The following is a 22,864-nucleotide window of genomic DNA, read 5'->3' as shown; positions in this document are numbered from 1 at the left end:
GGCGGCTGCCCCCGCTGCGACCCCGGCCCCGGCTCAGCGCCCCGGCCCCGGCCCCGGCGGCCGCCGTGCCGCCCCCCGGCGGCCCAGGTGAGGGTCCCTCGGCGCGGGGAGCGCGCCCCGTCCCCACACGGGCCCACCCGCCCCGGCGGCGCTTTCCGAGGCCGGTGTGGTTCGGGACGGCGTTTCCGAGCCCCGTTCGTGTGGCCGTTTGTTAGGAAGAGCGGAAAACCGGCTGTAGAGCTGGGCTGCCTGCTGAAACGCTAGGCTGCTCTCGGCACCCGGCTGGCCGCCCCCCCGGCTGAGGCAGCTGGCATAAGCAGGCTCAGGGCGATGAAAGCTTTATCTGCCCCATAGTGCCCTGTCAACGCTCGGGTGAGGTAAGCTGGCTGCCGCAGAAATTTCCAAGCGTTTGGGAGTAGGTGTAATAAGGAGAGGACTACCCGGGAGTGAGCGCTCTTCTTTGGCCTGTCAGTCCGCCCCTCGGGTCCCCAAGAGCCGATAAAGGCTTATCGCGCTCTTTTGGGGAATTGTGCTGCTTCCACCCTGATATTTAATGGAATTCGTTTTAACGGCCTTGGCCAAAGAGTTGAAATTGAGCATGAGATGACCAAGCATCTTTTTTTTTTAATAATTTTTAAGTTTTAAAGGTGAGCCAAGATTTATTTTTTCTTTTTAATCACTGCCACCCACCAGAAGAGGACAAGTCGGGTGGAGGTTTGTGCTGACAGAACTCTTCTTGCGGTTGTACTGGGTTAGGAACATGAACGGGGTCGGGTAACGTGGTTGGGCTCATGGATACTAAATTGCTAATCCTTTGTAGCTTTCTGGGGGTATGGGGAGAGGATCACAAGTTTAGATCAGTGGATATTATCTGAGACCTCTTAGCTACTCACTTTAACTTGCCATTTAATTTGCCTGGCATCTGAAAGAAAAGCTAAGCCTTGTTTTATGAGGAACTGAATTTTAGAAAAAGTGATGTATTACGCTATTTAAATATGACAAGCTCTAAAATCTCAACCTGTACAGCAGAAAAACTGGTTAACCAGGCAATCTGCTTTTCTTTGAGCGATTTCAGTTTCTGGAGCATTTCCCTTCACTGTTCACTAATACATTCTAGATTTACTTAAAAACCCCTGAATTAAAGTCACGTGTCCTTTGCTCACTTGTCTTTTTCCTGTGTTTTTATAGGCAACAACAAAGGTTTTGTTACCATGGTTTCCAAAAGGAAATTGTCAAAAGTTGATGCTTCTGGAGAGAGCTGCAAGACAGACTTGCCGAGTAGGTGCTCAGGTATAGGCTTATGGGGAATAGAGACCTGTTGGTAGAGGCAGCGGCCCCCAGGCAGTTCTGATAAAGCTAATTGTTAGTGACGCTGTTGATCTTTAAACCCCTCTTTTAATCACAATAAAACAACAATGCTGAAAGTGGTGCCATATCTTTTCTCAATCCCTCTGTTCGCATAGCTTTGATCGGCGTTTATGATCTTGAGCTTCGCAGTCTGCGAATCACATTTGATCAAAACTGATATCTATAAATCAAACCAAAATAACCTCTCTATGTAGCTGGAGGGAAGATAGTTATTTTTTGCTTTAGCGGATGGGTGGATACCTAAGAGGCAGGTCTGTTGGGAGAACTTAGATTAAATTTGTGCTTTTCAGGTCAGAGGACAGTATGCACTCTAGCGTTGCTCATAATCTGTTAGTGGGTATGTCTCCCATGAGAGTCAGCCACTGAAGGTGTATCTTAACTGTCTCTGGTTATGGGGTAAGGAAGAAAAGTTCCTTTCTGGTGTCATGCTGCGGGGGTAACTGCTTTATAGGATCTGTGCATTGGCATCCGAGTCTGCTAATGACTGCTGTCAAATAGCAGTACAGTTTGTTGGTCTGGTCCCATAAGTGTGTTCCTGTGTTCCTCTAATTTCTTAATAGAAGGTTAATTTTTAATTAGTTGTTTATATGAAGAATCCTTGCTATTTTTATTACAGAGTATATTTGACATAGCATGTCTTGTTTTCTCAGAAACAAAGAAGTCGCGGATTTCTGATACAGAAAAGGCCTTTGCCCATGGTGGAGTGGAGAATGAGGGAGTCTTTGAAGAGCTCCTTAGAACATCAGGAATTATACTGAAAGCTGGGGAAGGACAGAATGAAATAGGTATGGGTTTAACATGTGCTCTCTCTGCTTGTGTCTGAAAACCTGCAAAGATGACTGGTACAAAGTAAAGATGCATTTTACTTGCAGAGCGAAAATGCTTGAGCCAGCTTGTTCCAAAGTTCGAGTAAACCTTCATCTGGCCTCTGATTTGTTATATACATCTTGAATTGCGCAGTTCCTGCTGAATTCTGCATCACCTAAACTCATTATACTGGCTTTTAGGGTGTATACATGCTGAGTCAGAAGGCTTCTGAAAGATTATTGGAGGTATATGGAATAAGATTAGACTGCATCTGTGGTTAGAGTATTGAGTTCCAGAGGCAGGAGCTCTGAAACAGGAAGACGAACATCTCATGTTGCATTTCAGCACAGAGAAGGCCTTCAGGAATTTGACTATTAAGCTTTTTTAGTGCTGTTAGCTACTCTTAGTCCAGACTGGAGAACGCACAAGTAGTGATACCACTCAGGCTTTTGCTAACTGGACTTGTCAAGAGATCAAATGCAGAAGTGTTGGTGGATGGGCTTGAGAGCTTGTACTTAGTGTAGCTGATGTTATGATGTATGGATAAAATGTGTCTGGTTCTTTATTTTCTTTTTAAACTTTGTCCTTAGCTGTAGATCAAATGGCTTTCCAGAAGAAGCTCTGCCTCGCCCTGGAGAAGCACCCTACTTACCCAGGTGTAAGTAACGGACTATGCTTTGGCAGGAGCCAGCTTTAAAACTGTTTGCTGTGTAGCAAAAGATGCAAATGCAGCTGCCTGTCCCTGCTAGTCCCATACAAAAGTGTACAACATGGTAGCTTATCTTGGATTTCTGTGGTCCAGACTCTCTAATTTTCTCCGTGTTGCTGTCCCAGCCTTTTGGTCCCATTGTCCTTCTGCTGTATCTGTCTCTTCTCAGCTGTTACATCTGAATAGTTAGACACAGAGGTGACCAGCATGTGTCTCTGTTAAACCAGCCTTGGTGTGTGCGGTCCAAGTTTGGTTTTGCATAATTCCAAGAAAAAGTGCTGCACTTCCACCACCTTGCCCTGTCGAAGTAATTAATTGGCAGTATTATTCAATAGACAAAGACTCTTAAGGGAGAAAAATAATTTGCTTAACTTTCTAGTGGAAGCTGTGCTTGGTTTTGTGTTGTCTGGGAGCTGGCAGCATTAAAACTGCCACAATGTGGTGCTCCTCTCCAATCAACAAGCCCAGTGTGAAAGTCCTGAGGCCAGTGATTTGAATCCTGCAAATGTTTTTTGGGTGCAGCTCTTGTCACATTAAATGTTGCTGTCTCAGCTGAACAGGAAGAAAGGCAAAGCCCTTTTAAATCAAAGTAAAATGTGAGACACTTGCTTTAGAGTTATTTTGTGGAACAACTAGTGTTTCCTTTTGGAAATGGTTTAGACTAGAGTTCATTTATTATCCAGCTTTCCTTCCATCACAATTTCTGTTTGCAGTTGCCTGGCTAGCTCTTCCCTGTTCTCATCATCTGCTCACAAAGAGCATCCTAAAAGACAGCAGTTGATGGGGGCATCTTTTCAGGACATGGATAACTTCTCTCTGCTTTGCAGGTTGTGAAGCAATTTATCAGCGGCTTGGAATCTCATATCAAGGACAGAAACCAGTTCAAGAACTGTCTCTTGCCGTGTACTCCCATACGGACTGAGGGGTCGAGGTCAGAGAAAATGTATTTTGTCTTCCCCTTCAGTCAGAGCCAGTCTCTATTTAAATGTCATACAACATTGAGCAGAGTGGAGGGAAAAGCCATAGCTCCAGCTGATACGCAACAAGACTTGTTTGTTATGCAAAAGTGGCTAGTGTAATACCTTGCTATTTGATAGCAGTAAGTTTAAAGTGGTAAGTTACAGAATTTACTAGCTGCCTGTGGCATGTGTTGGGCTCCACGGCATTTTATGGCAAGAACCAAATACTGGGAAAAAAATTTTGACAACGATGGTGAAGGTCAACCAGTTCCAGCTCACACTAGTCTTGTAGAGAGTAAGCTCGTTTAGAGCTAAAATGCAGTTTTAAATTTTTTTGCGTGCGTCTGTGGTTACCATGTGTTACCATAAGTCGTTGTAAGTGTTTTAAAAAAAACCAAACCATGAATGCAAAGAGTTACAGCCTGTTCTCCTAACATGTTTTTATTACAACTGTAGTGGAATCTTTCATCTTGCAGGACTCTGGTGCACTCGTATTGTGAAAGCCTCATTAAACTGCTTCTTGGAATTAAGATCTTACAGGTATGTGCGCCTTAGTTTGCTCTTTACAGTGGTGTTGATTTATTTAGAGACCCTTTTGCTTATGTAAGTAGAGGATTAATAGAACTAGTTGAGGCAGCTGAGGCTGCATCTGGAATAGTGTCTAATTTAGTGACACAAAGATGCTCAGGGCCTGCAGAACATGGCATACAAGAAGAGACAAAGGGAATTGGGTTTGTTCAGTCTTAGGAAGAGAAGATTAAGGGAGATCTTGTGGTCTTCAAATATCTAGTTACATGGTATAGAGAAAACAGAGCCAGACTCTTCTCAAAGGTGAACAGGGGCAGGATGAGAGACAATGGTTCGGGTCAACCGTGAGAAATTCTGATAGGATATAACCACTTCCACTGTAGAGAATGTTTTCCTTAAGTGCTAGAACAGGTAGGCTAGAGAGGTGATGGAAACTCCATCATTGGAGGAATTTGAATCTTGGAGGTGTTTAAAAATGGGCAAGACGCTGAGCAACCTGCTGGCAAGAACAAGTTCTGTTTTGTTGTCCTGGTTTCAGCTGGGATATAGTTAACTGTCTTCCTAGTAGCTGGTACAGTGCTCTGTTTTGAGTTCAGTATGTGAAGAATGTTGATAACACTGATGTTTTCAGTTGTTGCTCAGTAGTGTTTAGACTAGAGTCAAGGATTTTTCAGCTTCTCATGCCCAGCCAGGGCACCTGACCCAAACTGGCCAACAGTGTATTCCATACCATGTGACGTCCCATCTAGTTTAGGAACTGGGAAGTGGGGGGTCAGGGATTCGCAGCTTGGGGACTGGCTGGGTGTCGGTCGGCGGGTGGTGAGCAATTGCCCTGCGCATCATTTGTACATTTCAATCCTTTTATTACTACTGTTGTCATTTTATTAGTGTTATCATTATCATTATTAGTTTCTTCTTTTCTGTTCTATTAAATCGTTCTTATCTCAACCCAGGAGTTTTACTTCTTTTCCTGATTTTCTCCCCCATCCCACTGGATGGGGGGGAGTGAGTGAGCGGCTGCGTGGTGCTTAGTTGCTGGCTGGGGTTAAACCACGACAGTTGTATACAAGTTGCGTCAAGATGTATATGGAGTTGAAGATGACAGATCTCTCACCAAGGCATGGGAAACCTTAGAGCAGCTGTGGATTTCAATCCTCTTATAATTAAAATGTTTTAAAAGTTCTTGTCTTTAAATAATTTTTTTGAATTGCATTTGGGCCAGGATTAAAGGGGGGAAGAATTAGACCTGCAAAGGGAATGGCAAAAGCATGTAGTCACTGTTTTCAAACTTACCTAAAGCTGATGCTTTAGATTCCTATGTGGTGAAAAGCAACTCAGCTGGGTCTGAGAAAGAGAGCTTCGTTTGGCCCAGAGGAATTGTGCATCCTGCCCTTATGCTCTGCTTCTATCAGATTATGTGGATAGTTTATGCCACTCTCAGCACACAGCAGGCTGTGTGCCTCCTTTCTGGCATTAGGGAAGAGGTTTCTTATACAGGAGATATTTTTATTTGTCCTTTTGAATCTTTTGTTCTTATTCTGTGCATATATCATCTTTTGTGAAGGATAGTTTTGGTGGCGATTCCACAGCACAAACAGTAAATCATCATCCTGACACTGTCTTTTTGCCTTTCTTCTAGCCTGCTGTCATAACACTGTTGTTGGAAAAGATCCCCGAATTCTTTTTTGACATGTGAGTATAGACTGTCTTCTCTCTGCCTTGAAATGAAATTTCTTCTTTTGGACAATCACCGTCTGTTTGACTATAACTGTTACTTCAAATTTACCTGAATGGATGTTTGCACTGATGGTTTTTATTTCATACATGTGTAAAATTATCTGTGAGGTACCATGACTTTAAACTGGTGGGTGCATAAAGCAGAAGACAAATTTATAGAAGCTGAAATACAGACATATTTCATGATTCATTATGCTTTTGGTAGCTACTGGCACAAGCTTTGAAAGTATTTCAGCAGAGGGACTATGGAGTGTCTCATTGTTTAAAAAAAGATTAAAGTGGCTGGCAGAGTTTTAGGAGGCTGCTAGATGCAAACAGACCTCCTTTTAAAAATGCAGATTGCATTCAAACAAGGAAAATAGAAAAAGCACCTGTTGGTTTTTCAGTGTAGAACATCAGAGCAGAGTGGGAGATCTTGAGGTGCAACATAGGCAAGACTCGAACACTTAAAACTCTTTTCCAGTGCTCTGCATGTTTATTACAGAGTTAGTGGAGCAGGTCAAGGGATAGAAAGAAGCTGAGGTTCCTGTACAGTATTTGTTTGTGCTGAGTATCAAGCAAGATACATATGCTGTACAGAGGTTGAGCCTGAAAATTTGTCTCAGGCTGAAATCTTGTTAGAGGAGGGCTTAACACAAACAGTCCCAAGGACTGAATTGTTTTCACCCAAGAATTCTAAAGGATCTGGGATGTAAAAGTGATAAGCTGTTAATTGTGCTGTGAACCCTTTGGTAAGTCTTAAAAATGGATGTTGTTTCACTTGTCTCCTATCAAACTGTAAGAAGAGTAAGTTTTTTCTATGTATTAATGACCAGTTACAAATGGGGAAAAAAAAAGAAAAAAAAAAAGGTGGTCCACTTTGTAGTAGAAGGAGGATGGTGCCGGGGAGATCTGGGTTGTTCAGCGTGTTTGTAAATGAAAAAGGAAATGAAAAGTGAGGTAACAATTTCTGGTAAAAAATTCCAGGATAATAAAATATAAAACTAATTGTGAAGAACAATAGAGTTTTTTCAGTGGACTTCCTACTGTTTTTTGTTTTGTTTAAATATGGGACAAGAAACAACACTCGTTACAGCTAGTCTGTAACCACACCTGTACTGATGGGCCAATTTCTCCCAAATCTGACGTAAAAGCATAGACCTATCAGACCTCTACAGGTTTAATGCCAGTTGATGCCTGGACAGAGGACATTGAATTTATTGTCTTATTGTAGGAAAGGTAGGGAGAACTTGGTTTATCCATGCAGCTTGGCATCAGCCAATTTATTAATATGTATGTGTTCAGACCAGCGTGACCAGAAGTTACAGAAGAGGGAGGGCATCTTACACAATACAGCTGCATAAACCTTGTTTTCTTAAAAAATCAGACTAAAAATAATCCTTGTTGTACAAATACAATGACAAACTCAGTGTTTTCACTGAGGAACGGTATCTTGTATGGGTGCTTCTTTTTGTTTCTTATTTTTAGTATCAGTTCCATGCTTAGCAGTAGTCAAAGCAGCAAACAATATTAGGGAAGGAATTGGGAACAAAATGGAAGACATTGTGTCACTGTAAATGCATGGTACAATCACATTTTGAATGTGGCATGCACTTCTGGTCAGGCTGTCACAAAAGTACAGAACAGTTTCTATGTAAGTAGGGAAAAATATTGTAAATAAACTAGAATTCTGCCTGCCTTAAAAGGAGATGACTGGCAGAGAGATGATAGATGTCTGTAAAAGCAAGAAAGATTTAGAAGAGGTAATTGAGGAAGGTTTAACCACTGTTTCTAACTATGCAAGGCAGCAAACAAAAAAAGCAGAAGTACTTTTTCAGATTATACATAATTACCCTGTGGAATTCAGTATTGCAGAATGTAGAGGTCAGAAATTACACACAGTTGTGTTTTGGTTTTTTTTTATAAGTCTTAGGGAGATTAATGGAGGATAAATGTACCGCTGGATAGCAGACATGATGGACTGGGTACCAGCTTCTGCCTTGGAAATTTGCTAAACTGCTTAATGTTGGAAGTTGAGTGGAAACTGTGAAAAGACTGCTCTGTGAATGCCCTGTTACCCAAAACTTATCCAAAGGCATCTAATACTACAGCTGGGGACAGGGATGCTGGGCTCAAAGGAGACTTAGCCTAAGCTAGTGTAGCCACTCTTACAGTAGCACAGGAGATCTGAAGTAAGGTCACGTTGTACGCTTTGATTTTTGTGCCATAGCTTAGGATGGTGGTGGTGTATTGAAACAGGCTGGCAGTATCCCTGCTTTATGTGTATAGCAAGTAAGAAGTAGGGTTCTTCCTAGATGGTGCTAAAATCTATAGGGGTGTTAATGATATTTTCATAATATGGTTTTGACAGTTGGTTAATTTGAATTGCATCTCATGGTCTTGCTGACCAGCAGCAAAACTTTTGAGTCTGTCTGTAGGTCTGACTAACCTGTGTTTCACTTTTTCTCCTGTTATAGTGTGGGCACCTTTGGAACAAATTTTCCCCGGCTCATCGTCAATCAATTTAAATGGCTTGACAGGCTTCTTGACAGCCAGGTGGGTACTGATGGTGCAACCACATGTATGTTTTTTTCAGTCAACTTTGGAATGCCTCTCAGGTGGGGTGAGATCAATTATTATGCTAATGAGAACTGATGTTGTTTTCATATACACATGCTGAAGGAGAGATTTAATTCTTTCTGTTTTATTATGATCACCTTCACTGACTTTTGAACATCCCCTTTTATTATTTTTCTTCTTCCCTTGCTCTAAGTCTCCTTTTTCATAAATTTCTATCTGTATGTATGTATCCATATGGGTGGCCCCATTTTAGAGCTGTTGCTGGCAGGAAGTTACAATCCCATCTTTTTTAATTTTAACAGAGATATTGGATACTTGCAAGCATCTGGGGATGAATTCTCTGTTCCTGCCTTGGTGGTTATTTTCTTTCTTTCCCTAAGTCAGTCATTCTCTGTGGTTACTTGTTTCCTTTGCTCACCAAGTTAGTTATATCCTACCTGTAAAATACCATTGTTCCATAAAAGTCTATGCTATAATTCACGACTTCAACTTGACAATGAATTAAAGGAGCGTTGATATAAATACAGGCAAGTGACTTCCTGAGTGACCTTACATGCATAATATTGTTGCCCTGCTAATGAACCACTTGCTTACGGTGAGACTCGTGTTTTACAAGTGTTTCTCTTGTCTGCAGGATCTTGTCAAGAAGTTAATGCAGATGGTTCATGTTTCTCCTGTACCAATCCAGCATGATATTATCACCAGTTTACCTGAGATCCTAGAGGATTCCCAGCAAAGTGAGGTTGCCAGAGAGCTCAGGTACAGATGATTCTGGCTGTTTTTTTTCTTTTTTTACCTTTTTTTTCCTACCTTTTTTTTTTTTTCTTCTTGCACTTAACAGAAAAGATATCACATGTTAATGCAGGTTGCACCCATACTGACTAAAGTAGTAGGATAACAGTTTGTTTCTGTTAATGGTAACATTCAGGGACAGCTAGCACTGGCTTAGGACGTTTTATTTGTGCTGTTATGCTCTTAGAGAGGTCTAAATGCTCCAAAAGTACTTTTATCTAAAAAATTACTGAACCCTTGACTACCTGGATACAGCACAGGTAGAATCCAGTTAAGTACTCATTACTTTTGCTGGATCAGTCTGTGATCAGTTACTTGCATATTCCTGTAGACAGCTTTTGATTTGGCTTGGAATCTGCTACAGTAAGGGTTAACACTGTTTTTATTAATAAAAAAAAAAAATCCCACAACACAGTAAATGTGTGCACAAAGCAGAACATTCTGGCTCTTTTATATACATTTCTCCAGCATATTTAATGACCCAAAGAACAGGGGGACCTAATACCAATAGTCATCCTCCCAGAAAGTGCTACCTTAAGCTAGCCTTTGCATGTCTTTTTTTTTATAGGTTTTTTTTTTGTGTAAAAATATTTTACACAATATTTTTTTCAGTAGTCTTAGCCTATATTTAATTATACACATGAGTATTTCTAATTCTTATCATTACACAGATCACTTACGTTTATGATGGCTGTGCAAATTATCTTTTCATACCTGTAGTCATTATTTCAGCCTACACCTGCAAGCAGTGCACCCTGTTCCTTGTACCTTCTCAAAAGTAATTGTAGCTTTGTGTTTTCATTCTCAGTTTACTGTCTCAGCTCCTAGATAAAAAAGCCCCACGCAATTAAATTTTTTATGCTAATCAAACTCCTAAGACTTCTGTTTTGTCTACCTGTATTTTTTCACAGCTGAGAATCTAAACAGTATCAGCAAGGCATATTTATTTCCATATTCTTAATAACCTCTACCCATTTCTGATGTGGGAAAGTACTTATTGCTTATTGTAATGAATTGGGGAGCATAAAAAGAATTACCAGGGAGCTGAAGATGATGTGTTTTTCAACTAACAAAATTCAAGTAGAGCTTCTTGCTAGAGAAAGTTTATAGAAACTTAGATGGCAGCCAAGAATGATTAGATGAATTTTGGTAAAGGAAAGTCCACTAGGCTGTTAAACACAGCTGCACTCCCTTGGTCAAGAAGGTGCCAAACCACAGCTTGCTGGAAGCCAGACCAGTTTACATAGGAAGCATTTGTAAATACTTGTCCAATTCTTAGTCTATTTGTTCCCTATTGACCAGTGCTGAGAAAAGGATGCTGAATTAAACAGGTGTCTGGTTGGGCCTATTGTACCTTTCCTTACATGTTTGCAATTACTAGAGCAAATAGTGGGACTAGGGGAGAAGTCACACATGAGACAGATTCAGTCCCTGACTTTGGTGGCAATCTCAATTACACTTTGCTGTTTGCACGTCCATGGGTCAGAAGTGTGGCTAGAAGGTATCGGACCCAAGTGATGTGTGTGGTTAAATCATATACCAGCAATCTCACTAATTTTTTCTATTTATGGTGAACCCAGGACCTTCCAGTTTTCAAGTTCTTGCTTGAGGCTTGTACCAGGTCTTTGTCCATGCTCCCTGTTTTTACAAGATTTGAAAAAGACAGATTCTTCATATCTGTTTCTAATCAGCAACCACAGAATCACAATTCAACAGGTTCAGAGAGGAGTGATAATTTAGGGAATAAGTTTTCCATAATGCCAGTGGCTTATGTTGTTGTCAGTTTCAGAGATTTTTTTGCAGTGACCATAAAAACTACTGGAATCATCCAATTTACTAAAGATCCATTCATGGCTTTATTAAAAAGATCATTTGTTTTCTTTTTCTTGTGTATTAGCTGCTTACTAAAACAGGGCAGACGGCTAACAGTTCCAATCCTGGATGCCCTTTCTCGTCTGGATCTTGATGCAGACCTTCTGGCTGAGGTAAGAGCTTTCACTGAGCAGTTGAGCAGAACCCAGCCCCTGCTTAGCAACATGAGATCTAGAGCTGTTCAATCCTTCAAAGTATTTTGCTAAATCTGACTCCTACAGGCCTTTAAGTGTCCTGACCTAGCTGAAATTGGAAAGGAGTCAGAGAAACTAAAACTTTTGGAAACACGCATGAGGGGTTCAGTGAGGAACAGAGAGAAGTTTTCTGGCTGTTACAGTATGCATTCAGAAATTTCAGACACAGCTATTTTAGCAAATGCAAAAGCACTTGGTCCTGTTGCAGTAAATTTTTAGTGCCTATCTTCAACCTGCTTATTGTCACTATTTCTTTTTTTAAAGTACATTGACCAGACTAGACTGCTATATTCTAAGTAAAGGCAGACTGGTGATTAAATAATTGCGTGATCATGGTTTTTCTCTGCAGAATGCTGATAAAGGAGAAGAGACGATGTGTCTTGTGTCTTCTGGACACGCTGGATTGTTGCACTTGTTGCAGTTAGGCATCTTATGAATAGAATAAAATTGGTTCATTTAAGTGCATGAAATACTATTTTACGTAGTCCCGAAAGGCTAGTGCTCATAACAGGCTACACCTCTTCCATGCCTTTCCCTTTTGAAAGCCATTTAAAAAATGATGGAGCCAAGCTCTTCTTGGCAGTGCCAAGTGAAATAAGGGGCAATGGCCACAAGTTACAGCCTAGGAGGTTCAGGTTGGACATTTGGAAAAATGAGTTAGGGTCTGCAGCACTGACATAAATTATCAAAGAGGTGGCAGGTCTTGGGGGGCTTTCCTCCATCCTTGGATATCTTCAAGACTCAGTTAGCAAAGCCATGGTGAGTCTGATGTAGTACTGACAATATTCCGGCTCTAAGCAGAAGGCTGGCCTGCAAGCCTCCAAAGATTCCTTCCCACTAACATAACTATGTTTCTGTGAACCATAGTCTTGCAACAGATCCAGTATTGCTTTCTCCTCAGGTGCGGCAGTCTGCCATGACCATTGTGCCTTCTGTAAAACTGGAAGATTTGCCTGTAGTAGTAAAATTCATCCTCCATAATGTCAAGGCAGCAGATGCAGTAGAGGTACAGTATTTTTCTCTGTACTAAAGACCAGTAAGTTGTCTAATCCAGTGCGTATTTTAACAGAGAGCAGTTGCTTCACACACAGAGGTGTATGCTTTAATGTTTTCAAGTAAAATTTTTTATATTGCCAAGCTGTTGGCCCAAAAGCTGGGTTCTTTCACCCAGTGTGTAATAAGCCAATCAACACATCAAGTTGATATATGTCTTTATTGCTATACTGCAGTATAGGGTGCCAGCTCTCCAAATACCTGCACACCTTTAGAAAAAAGATTGAGGTTTTTATACAATCTTGTGACAAGGAAACATACACAGCAAAAATTGTGATAGGCTACACAAACTTATATAGTGAAAAGATCTTTTGAGCATGTCCTGCTCTTGTCCAGTTCATTATATTAAGGTGGTCTCACATTTACATACTCATTATGCACAAGTGGGTGTTAATTTCAGTATTAAAATTAAGCAAGGCAAGGCAAGGACAGGGTCTTTATTTGATTCTCATCCAGCATTGACTAATCTACCGTTATCTATTCCTAATGAATAAGATGTTCTCGGTTCTACATACCGTACATATTCTAAGTCTCTACTTAAGTTTACATGATCACCTAGCAGCATCTCCAAGGTAGTGCATTTCTTCATACCAACTATTTCAAAATTTGTTAAGTTTTGCCAACTTTACAAGTTAATTTTGTGAGTTACTATAACAAAGCATCAAAGCACATGTAGAAACTGTATCTGTCCTTCAACATGGATTTGGCTATGCCTTCAGGCCTAAGAACCGAAACCTCCTCCTTTCTGCTGGCTATTGTAGATTTTTCTCATTTGTTCTTAAATTTTTTTGGGGGGGGGGGGGGTAAACATCTTAAAGAACTGAAAGCAGTCAAATTGTCTTGAGCTAAACTCTTAGACTGAAAAGCTGTAGTTAAGTTAAGCTTTATGCCTCTGAATTTTATCTAAGAATTGTGCATTGTACAGACCTTTTAAGGGTTTTAAATTCCAGAAGTATCCAACAGACATGGGACTGCAAGTTGGTAATTCTCTTCTTTTCTCCACTGAGTTCGTGTTTTGATAACATTCCTACAAGGGTAGTACTTCTGTTGGAGGACCGTTTTCATTCTAAGGTGTAAGCTTCTTCAGTTTTTGAAGTTGCTTTATCTAAGGAAACGTACTCAGAATATTTTAAAAATTAACCTGATGTATTTTGTTGAGCCAGCCTTGCGGAACTATTGAATGTGCCTTTTTCATACTTTGAGGAAGCCTCAGCCTAAGCCAGATGAGGATTGTGATCTGCCCAAATCTTTCAGGGAGACCACTGTGAAAACAGCATGCCTATAACATGCAAGCCAGTCTGTGCTGATGCACTGCAAGTTGACAGCAGTCAGATTAGTAAACTCACATGCCCCAGAATTCCTGTGGCTGTCATATATCTTGCACAGCTACTAAACAGGATAAAACTAGTTCACAGCAGCATACAGCAGATATAAGTGGAAATTTCATGAAGTAACTTGTGAGAAATCCTTTCCTGCTTTTTGCATGCATCTGCAACATCATGACATGATGGGTGAAGAGCAAAGTGTTGCTGGTGCATTTTCTAAGTTTAAAAAAAAAAAAAAAGAGTTTGAGGATGGTTAAATGCTTATGAGTCTTTACAAATACATGAGTTCTTGATTTGTAATTTTAGGGTTATTCTGCGAGATTGTGTTTTCTTGTTCCTCAGCTTTTTCTGTTCCACCCTTATATATCACAGTGATTTGTGCAAGGATTTGTATTTTACAGGTGATTTCTGATCTTCGTAAGAGCTTGGATCTGTCATCATGTGTTCTGCCCCTGCAGATCCTAGGTTCCCAGAAGAAGCTTAAAAGCCAAGTCCAGGCCAGGTACTTGAACAGATTTACATGATTCTCCAAGGGTAATGTGGGACAAGAGAACTTCAGCTTGTCTTTATCTGGTCACTCTGGCACACATGGTTACATACATGAGGCTAATTTATCCCATGTAAAGGTTCTGACACCTTTATTCCTTCCTGCTTGGTGTTAATATAACACATTTGTCAGTCTTTGCCCAGCTGTCTTCCCCTGCCATGCATGTAGTTCCTTTTGAGCCATCTGCATCCATGTCTGCATGGGAGTAAGCAACTCTATAATAAAGTTGCTGCCAGTTCATCTGTTTTAAATTCCCTCCAGTATGTTTTTGGTTGATTCTGCAACCTTTGCTTCCACCCTTTTCCAAAATTCCCTATACTTGCCAGAGCATTTGCTCTAGAGCATGGCTTCTTTAAGTAACTGCTGTGACTGCTAGGCTGCCTTGTTCCTTTTACTACAGTATTTAAGTGACTGAGTCTCCTCCTTTCTGATCATTTACAGTTCTTCCATGAGTCAAGTAACCACCAGCCAGAATTGTGTGAAGCTACTTTTTGATGTGATTAAGTTAGCTGTGAGATTTCAGAAAGATGTCTCTGAAGCATGGATTAAGGTAAGATACATGCATCAGTCCTTGTTTCCTTATTTAATTGGACTTCTAGTTTGAGCCTGAGCTTTTCTTGTAATCAAATGTGATATTAAAAGACAAATGTTAGACCTTCATTTTACCGATACAGATTTCATTCTGTGTTCCAAATTAGCAGTGCTTTCTCAGGAGTCTGATTTCTTCCTCAGTTACCAATTTCACAGTGCTTGCAAAATGGCCACTGGGCTCCACTGTACAGACCCCAGATCTTGAAGTGCAGGATAAACCTAGTTCTACGTGTTTACGAGAGTGCTTTGGAAAAAACAGTCTTAGATTTTTTTTCTGTCTGTAAGAGAGTAAAAATGTATACCCATATGTTGAGATTGAGCTGTGTGAAGCCTTAAGGTGCTTGAAAATGTCCAGCTAGAAGTCAATATTGGCTGGTATTTGGCTAAATTTAATTTTAAATTGCATTTCAGTGTAAACCATGAGACTGCTTCTTGTTCTCAGCCTTTCATTGCTCATTACCTTAGTTCCTTTTTCAAGCCTGATGTTGTTTGAGGAAGTCCTCATTCAAGCTGAATTTTCATGCTGATTTTTTGACTGCCTTCTGTATTCTCTGCTGTTGGCAAGATCCAGTTTGCTGCCTTTGATAGCTGTCCTGTTGTGGAGGAGAGAAATCTGTGAGCAGTATTTCTTTTGGTGTCTGCCTTTTTTGACTTGGTTTTGGAGTATAGTATTGTACTCTAGCATAATAGCTTCCTTGGTTTTTTTCTCTTAGGCTATTGAGAACACCACATCTGTATCTGACCATAAGGTAATACTTCTGACTCTGCACTTGTCTCTGGGAGTGTCCTCTTCTGCTGGTGTTCTCAAGGGCTTTCCTCGTGGATGTAGATGGGGAGATTTTTCTAGTTGGAGCAGAAACTGCCAGTGATGTTGCATAGGTGGTTCTTTTGGTATTTGACTTGTTCCTAGTATAACAGCCATCCATTTTCTTTGTAACTCTTAGTTCATTCCTTCTGAATGCCAGGGGACAGAGTTATTCTGCTTTAATTCTTTCCTGTTGGACTGATAAGATTTTTCTGCAGTTGTGGCTTTGGGGCTTTTTGAGCTCTTGATTTTTTTTCTCAGTTTTCATTTCAAAGTGTGTAGTTGTCTGGACTGTTTGATATCTTTTCAGCACAATGATTGGTGGTTATTTCCTCTAAAAGGTTCTGGATCTGATACTTTTGCTGCTAATCCATTCTACAAACACCAAGAACAGGAAGCAAACTGAGAAAGTATTGAGGAGCAAAATTCGACTGGGCTGCATGCCAGAACAGCTGATGCAGAATGCCTTCCAAAATCATTCAATGGTCAGTGCTGATTCTGCTCTGGGACTCCATCTTCTGTTTCTCAAAGATCTTGTCAGATGGTGATTTAACCCTGTGCTGCATTACTTATACTATTCCAGTTATGTACACTTACTTCTGTTTTTTAATTTTTGGTTCCAGATCAGTGTCCCAAGGCACATGCCCTCTGTTGTAACTGTCATGTGGTTTTTTGTTATTTTTTTTAGAGATCAGCTTTCCTCAGATGGGCTTTTTATGTTGATGTAAAGCCTTTCAGCCTAAGAGAAGTGGTCTAGCCCAAGATCTCCACTGTGTGTTCCAGGCATGCTGTTGTCTCCCACAGTGTTTTTAGAAGTTCATATGCTTATATGCACCGTTTTTCAAGTGCAATGTTTTCTAGGCCTAAATATATATAGGGCATATGTTTGTAATGTGATGTAAATTACCATTTACTATGAGAAAACTGAAAAGATCAATGAAAAATGACACAGTGCTGCTTGTTGGAGGTAGAGGGCAGATGAGAAACGCTGAGAAATTAGTTAATTCAACTATAATAATGCCTTAAATAGCCACATTTTATTCTGAATATAAGTGGGTTTAATTCAGTTTTAGTTTAACTCCCATCCAGAATAAGTTAAGATCAAGTAAATTAGGCCACTTTACATCTGAATAACAACTTGTTGTTCAAAGGCACTCTGTGTGATTAAGCTAACTTTAAAAGTATCTTGATGTAGCGGAGTCCTTCTGTTAAAATAAGACCAAGAGTGTGTCTGTCCTGGGGCTTATATTTAGTGATACATTGCTGTAATGTGACTTCCCTGGTGTCACCCATAAGAGATATGCTGCTGTGAGCTCTGTAGCTCTGCAGGTTGGCTTCTTAACCAATCTGGAAATCCTTTGTGTGGAGAAGGTTGGAGAAACCCATTCTGGTGTGCCTTATCTGCTCTTGTTGCCCGTTTGTGCAAGAGAGGACAGTCAGAGAAGGCAGGAAAGCACCTACTAAACTAAACAAAGCTTTTGGGATGAGCTGGAGCACTCTGTTTAGAGAACTGAGTGTGTTGGAAACAAGCAGCAATAATCTCCTCTTTCATGATTTCTGTATTTCAGGTTATCAAAGACTTTTTCCCTTCGATCCTAGCACTTGCTCAGACATTTCTGCACTCCGCACACCCAGCCATAGTCTCCTTTGGCAGCTGCATGTACAAACAAGCTTTTGCAGCCTTTGACTCTTACTGCCAGCAGGTATAGTGTGATGGATGGCATCTGTTTTATTTGTTTTGCGCTTTGTTCTAGAATGTATGTCATGATCCTTTAGAGGGAGAGGATTTTAGGTAGTTGGAAGCCTTTGGAGAGAGGTCTGTGCTGTAGAGGAAGCCAAGCAGAAGGTGGCGAACAATCACAGCAAGACTCTGGCAGCAAGTGAGTCAAGCACAGAGACTGCTGGGAGGAGCAGGGAGCAAACAGGCAGGCCTCAGAAGTGACAGAACGAACAATATGTAGCAGAGGGGACTGTGCTGGGTTTGCTGCAATTCAGAAAGCAAACAAATTGACTGAGATCTAGCCAAGAAGTCAGGATTGGCCCTCAGGGTCATGGAGGAGATTTGTTTGTAAACCCATATTCCTGTTCTATCTTACCTAGTCACTTTGAACATCCTCTATTTTAAAAAGCCATTGTTATAGTTTGTATTGAAACATTTTTTCCCCTTTCCTTTGATAACTTACTGTGATGAAAAAGTTTACACAGATTTTCCTTAGAGCTCTGACCAACTTGGGCTCCTGCTGCATATTCTGAAATAATCACAGACTAGGCTTTCAGCTCAGAGTATGAGTTCCTGCAGACGTGCTGACATCAGAAAATTTGGGAATTGAAGACAGCTCTGCACAAGCTTTTGAATGTATTTGCACTTTTCTGGACACAGTATGTTTATAATTAAGAGTGTTTCTAGCATTGTATCTGTATTACTTATTACAGCAAACCTAACAAACAGACAAACAAAAAAGCAACTGAGAAAAACCTGAGATGTGAAGGCATACCATGTCATCTGCAGCAAGCTAGTGAGTCTAGTAATACTTCGAAAGTTAAGAATTTCAGGAGGATGGCTATATTAGTAATTAGTGACATAGGAAAGACCCAGAGCCTCAGACAGTGGATGGGAGTGGAGAGACATCCCTGTCCAGAATCAACTGAAGTAAGGCCATAAAAATATTTTTGAAAAAAAAATGTCAGATTTGAACTGCTGTTGAAAAATATTGTGAAGACACTGGAACTGCTGAAGTTAGAGGCGATGTCTTCCTGGGTATGGTGCAGTGTTCTGTGCGACTAAGAAAATAAGGTAGATTTTTATCATCTTATGTGTTGGTAACAAAGAGCAGAAGCTGCAGTAGTGTTAGCAAGCAGGCAGGAAAAATTTGGTGAAGAGCTGCTTTATGGAATCATGGGAGCTTTTAGAACTGAATAAAATTCAGGCTCAAGGAGAAAGTCAATATTGTGGATATCGGGAATTAAAGAGCAAACTGAGAAGGACTTAGAATAATATGGTTGAGTTTCAGCATGATTATCCATACTCGATCAACATATTCTATATGAGCAGAACAGGGCAGACATTTTTTCTGTTGATATTTCACTATGGTCTCTCTGGGGGCTTTTTCCTTAGGAAGTTGTGACTGCTTTGGTGACTCATGTATGTAGTGGAAATGAGACAGAATTGGACATTTCTCTGGATGTGCTCACTGATTTGGTGATGCTGCACACATCCCTGCTGATGCGCTATGCCACCTTCGTGAAGGTATGTATATTTCTGGGGGCATACTATATTTCAGGTCACTTATGCTACTTTGCCTCAGATCCAGAATAGGTCAGTACTTTTCAGAAATAGAGGTATTGGAACAACTCGTACCTGTAAAGCTATCTGTCTTGAGAAATGCCGTGGTCAGAAGTGAAAGGTATCTGCTATGAAAGCATGAGCTGTAAGATAGGACTGTATGATTTTTTGACAGAAGAAATTGAGATAGACAAATTGAAAAAGTTACCCTTCCCTGTAGCTGGAGAATGCTTAAATTGCAGGCATGGAATGACACCTATGACAGAAGGAAAAAGCTGTCTTTATTAACATCAGCTGTTTCAAATACTTGGCACAAACCTGTGCGCTTTTTGGACTGCCTGTTCTACCACATTGAAAGACTGACAGTACTTTAGCCAGTATTTGAATCCTAAAACAAAACTCCTGGCAGGAATGGGAAAAGACTTATGTCCTAAAATTTAAAAGAAGAAAGTGCTCAATTGGGAGAAAAAAATGGACTATTGACTCCTAAGAATGACAAGCAGGGTCAGGCCTGCCCAGTTGCCTGTTTTCAAAAGTAGTAAAAGTGGAGATTGAGTGAAGAGCAAAACAGCAAGGCAAGCATGTAGCAATACTTGAACACTCCCCCAAGAGCCCTTGAAGAGTATGGGTATGGGTATTCCCCCACCCCTCTGACTTTTTTTGGTGCCCCCTTGGTGTTGGTGGATTCCGTAGTTTAAGTACACACTGTGGGAAAGCAATATGCTTTTTGCTGTTTAGCTGGTTGATTGTTAAATGTAAATTACTTGCTTAAAATGTGCGGCGACATGGACAGTGGGATTGAGTGCACCCTCAGCAAGTTTGCCAACAATGCCAAGCTGTGTGGTGTGGTCGACATGCTGGAGGGAAGGGATGCCATTCAGAGGGACCCTGACAGGCTTGAGAGGTGGGCCCGTGTGAACCTCATGAAGTTCAACAAGGCCAAGTGCAGGGTCCTGCACATGGGTCAGGGCAATCTCAAGCACAAATACAGGCTGAGCAATGAGTGGGTTGAGAGCAGCTCTGTGGAGAAGGACTTGGGGGTATTAGTGGATGAAAAACTGAGTATGAGCCAGCAATGTGCGCTTGCAGCCCAGAAAGCCAAAACAAAAGCAGCATGACCAGCAGGTCGAGGGAGGTGATTCTGCCCCTCTACTCTGCTCTTGTGAGACCCCATCTGGAGTACTGTGTTCAGCTCTGGGGCCCCCAACATAAGAAAGACATGGACCTGCTTGAGCGAGTCCCGAGGAGGTCCATGAAGATGATCAGGGGGCTGGAGCACCTCCCCTATGAAAACAGGCTGAGAGGGTTGAGATTGTTTAGCCTGGAGAAGAGAAGGCTCTGGGGAGACCTTATAGCTGCCTTCCAGTACTTAAAGGGGGCCTGCAGGAAAGATGGAGACAGATTCTTTAACAGAGTGTTGTGATAGGACGAGGGGTAACGGTTTTAAACTGAAAGAGGGTAGATTTACATTAGATATTAGGAAAAAATTCTTTACTGTGAGGGTGGTGAGGCACTGGAACAGGTTGCCAGAGAAGTTGTGGATGCCCCATCCCTGGAAGCGTTCAAGGCCAGGTTGGATGGGGCTTTGAGCAACCTGGTCAAGTGAAAGGTGTCCCTGCCCATGGCAGGGGGGTTGGAACTAGACGATTTTTAAGGTCTCTTCCAACCCAAACCATGCTACGATTCTATGATTCTGTGATTCTAAAAAAGGCATTAAGATCTGCCATAAGAATTTGGAATGCAATCTGTCACAGACTCGATGGGTATAACAGGAAAAAATGGGACTCGCTTGTCTCCTGGCAGAAAGAAGATGTGATAAGGACTCAGGGTTGAAAGTAGTCTTTAGAAGAGACAACCTAAAACTCCTGCTCATAATTGAATGCATTGTCAAAAGTGTGATGGGGAGTACTTGCTCACAGCAGTCCGCAAAGACCTGCTGACCTTCCTCCTGACCTTGTTTGCATGTTCTTGAGCTGGCAGATCACTTGCAGATTGTGGTTTCTATGGGCTGATCCTTGATGCATTACCAAAGCTTGTATGTGAAACACATTAATCAGTGCTCTGGCCACAGCTCAAGGTCTGGCAGTGCACCATGTTTGACATGCATCTCAGAGGTGGTTGAGATGCTAGCCAGTTACCTGTGAAAAGATCTGTTTGTGGCTTCTCTCTTGCAGACCATTTTAGACTCTACACAGAAACTGAATCCATGCCAGATCCGGAAGCTTTTCTGCATTCTCAGCACGCTAGCATTCAGCCAAAGGCAAGAAGGAAGCTATATTCAGGTAAGCAGAGACACAACAGAAAGGAGTTCAGGCTGTGCCTTGGTCCTTTTTGCTAGGTTAACTTCCAGAGTTTGTGTTTTGCAAATAATAGCCTCATCTATGAACAGTGATTGATGTCAGGATGTCCTTCAGCTTAAAATTCTCTTCTCCCCTGGTGACTGCAAACCAGCTTGAAGCTCCAGACCTTCCACCCTGTATAGTAAGGGCTCATCACAGTGACTGCATGCCTTGCATCTTTCCCAGAAAGGTCCTCTTCTCTTGCATATCTAAGAAAGGTAGAGTTGTTAGAAGTGTTGGTGGAAGAGGACCGATGGCAGTCTCTAATCTAACTTCCCATTTGAAGTGGGACTGTCATCAACGTGATACCAGGTTGACTGTGACTTTGTCTAGCTGAGCCTTGAAGACTTGCAAAAGTGTAAATTCAGCAGCCTCTTTGTCAAGCTTTGTTTCTCCATCACTTGGAAGCGTTCAGAAAGCATATTTCAGCTTCCTCCCCGAGATGTTCATCTTGATTCAGCTGCTTAATGTTTGCACACCAGAGACAACAGACTCTCATGTTAGAAGAACTGAACTACATAGAACTACTCTGCTGTGAAGTGGTAGACTTCACACCTTTTGTGCCTCTAGTTTAAACACAAGAAGCTATCAAACCTGGTCTGTCTAAATTCATATTTGTTTTACCTTGTATGATTCAGCTGCAGCATAATAGTGGTGGTATCAGATACCTTTGTCTGGATTTCTGACTCCTTGAGAATGGCAGTGATCAGATAAAGTTAAAGAAATATCTCAAAGAAATTTATTTCACAATGGAGATGTCTGGGTTTAAAATCTTCCTGTTCATAAAGCTCAGCTCTTAGAAATTAGGACTATTTGTCTTTCTTTGAGTCCCTGCATAGTTTCTAGTTGTGGATATGTTTGCACACTGTAGCTTGAGACTATAAAGGAAATCTGCTCTTCTCTTCCTGATTGGTCTGTGGCATGTAAAACAGCATGTCTGTAGTCATTTCAGGTCTTCCCACTCACCCTGCTAAGATGGAGGTCTTCACTGCCAAAAGTTCCAGTTGTATGGCAGGTTCAGCTCCTGAACTACTTTCCTCAGTGATTTCCCTGCCTCCCAGCCCAAGTCTTTCTTACATACAACTTGTGAAAATTGCCTTGGCAACACTCAGGATGATTTTGCAGCCCAGAAGGACTAGCCATCAGGAAGAAGTGTTCTGCCTGTCACCCTCACAAATTGGAAAAAGAAGGGGAGTAGTGTAAGCTCTAGAATTTACTCTGAGCTGAGAGTTTGTAATTGTGGGGATCCAAGGTTGGCAGTTTGACTCTGTCCTCAGAGATACCAAAGACTCCAGGGGGAGATCTCCAAATAAATCAGTATCCTAGGAACCAACTTCCTCTTTGCCTTCTCTTAACTGTACTTCTAAAACCAATGCCTCTTGGACACGAGAATCTC

General features: G+C 41.3%; 1 protein-coding gene and 1 long non-coding RNA gene across 4 annotated transcripts in view; one reads left to right on the top strand and one right to left on the bottom strand.

Annotated features, from left to right (window-relative positions):
• Positions 1-68: 68 nt before the first annotated feature.
• Positions 69-22,864, top strand: part of FANCD2 (FA complementation group D2) — a 54,520-nt gene continuing 31,724 nt past the window's right edge. The window contains exons 1-18 of one of the 3 annotated variants that reach the window (XM_069812341.1): positions 69-87; positions 1,189-1,278; positions 2,019-2,153; positions 2,766-2,833; positions 3,712-3,815; positions 4,320-4,383; positions 6,011-6,063; positions 8,565-8,643; positions 9,302-9,426; positions 11,357-11,444; positions 12,427-12,531; positions 14,305-14,405; positions 14,892-15,000; positions 15,755-15,790; positions 16,188-16,331; positions 17,415-17,549; positions 18,962-19,093; positions 21,304-21,411. In XM_069812341.1, the coding sequence (XP_069668442.1) occupies positions 1,212-1,278; positions 2,019-2,153; positions 2,766-2,833; positions 3,712-3,815; positions 4,320-4,383; positions 6,011-6,063; positions 8,565-8,643; positions 9,302-9,426; positions 11,357-11,444; positions 12,427-12,531; positions 14,305-14,405; positions 14,892-15,000; positions 15,755-15,790; positions 16,188-16,331; positions 17,415-17,549; positions 18,962-19,093; positions 21,304-21,411 (1,653 nt within the window). In that variant the 5' untranslated portion in view covers positions 69-87; positions 1,189-1,211. Of the gene's footprint in view, positions 88-1,150; positions 1,291-2,018; positions 2,154-2,765; positions 2,834-3,711; positions 3,816-4,319; positions 4,384-6,010; positions 6,064-8,564; positions 8,644-9,301; positions 9,427-11,356; positions 11,445-12,426; positions 12,532-14,304; positions 14,406-14,891; positions 15,001-15,754; positions 15,791-16,187; positions 16,332-17,414; positions 17,550-18,961; positions 19,094-21,303; positions 21,412-22,864 lie in introns of those variants that run through there. The other 2 variants (XM_069812339.1, XM_069812340.1) reach the window with 2 other exon arrangements.
• LOC138690898 (uncharacterized) overlaps positions 21,406-22,864 on the bottom strand; it is a 40,400-nt gene continuing 38,941 nt past the window's right edge. Inside the window, exon 4 of the long non-coding RNA XR_011329703.1 lies at positions 21,406-21,677. This is a non-coding gene — a long non-coding RNA (uncharacterized lncRNA). The remainder of the gene's footprint in view (positions 21,678-22,864) is intronic.

This window comes from Haliaeetus albicilla, chromosome 24, assembly GCF_947461875.1.
Source record: "Haliaeetus albicilla chromosome 24, bHalAlb1.1, whole genome shotgun sequence".
Taxonomy (NCBI): domain Eukaryota; kingdom Metazoa; phylum Chordata; class Aves; order Accipitriformes; family Accipitridae; genus Haliaeetus; species Haliaeetus albicilla.
Note: the sequence above shows the minus strand (reverse complement) of the source record. Positions and strands in the feature narration are given on the sequence as shown.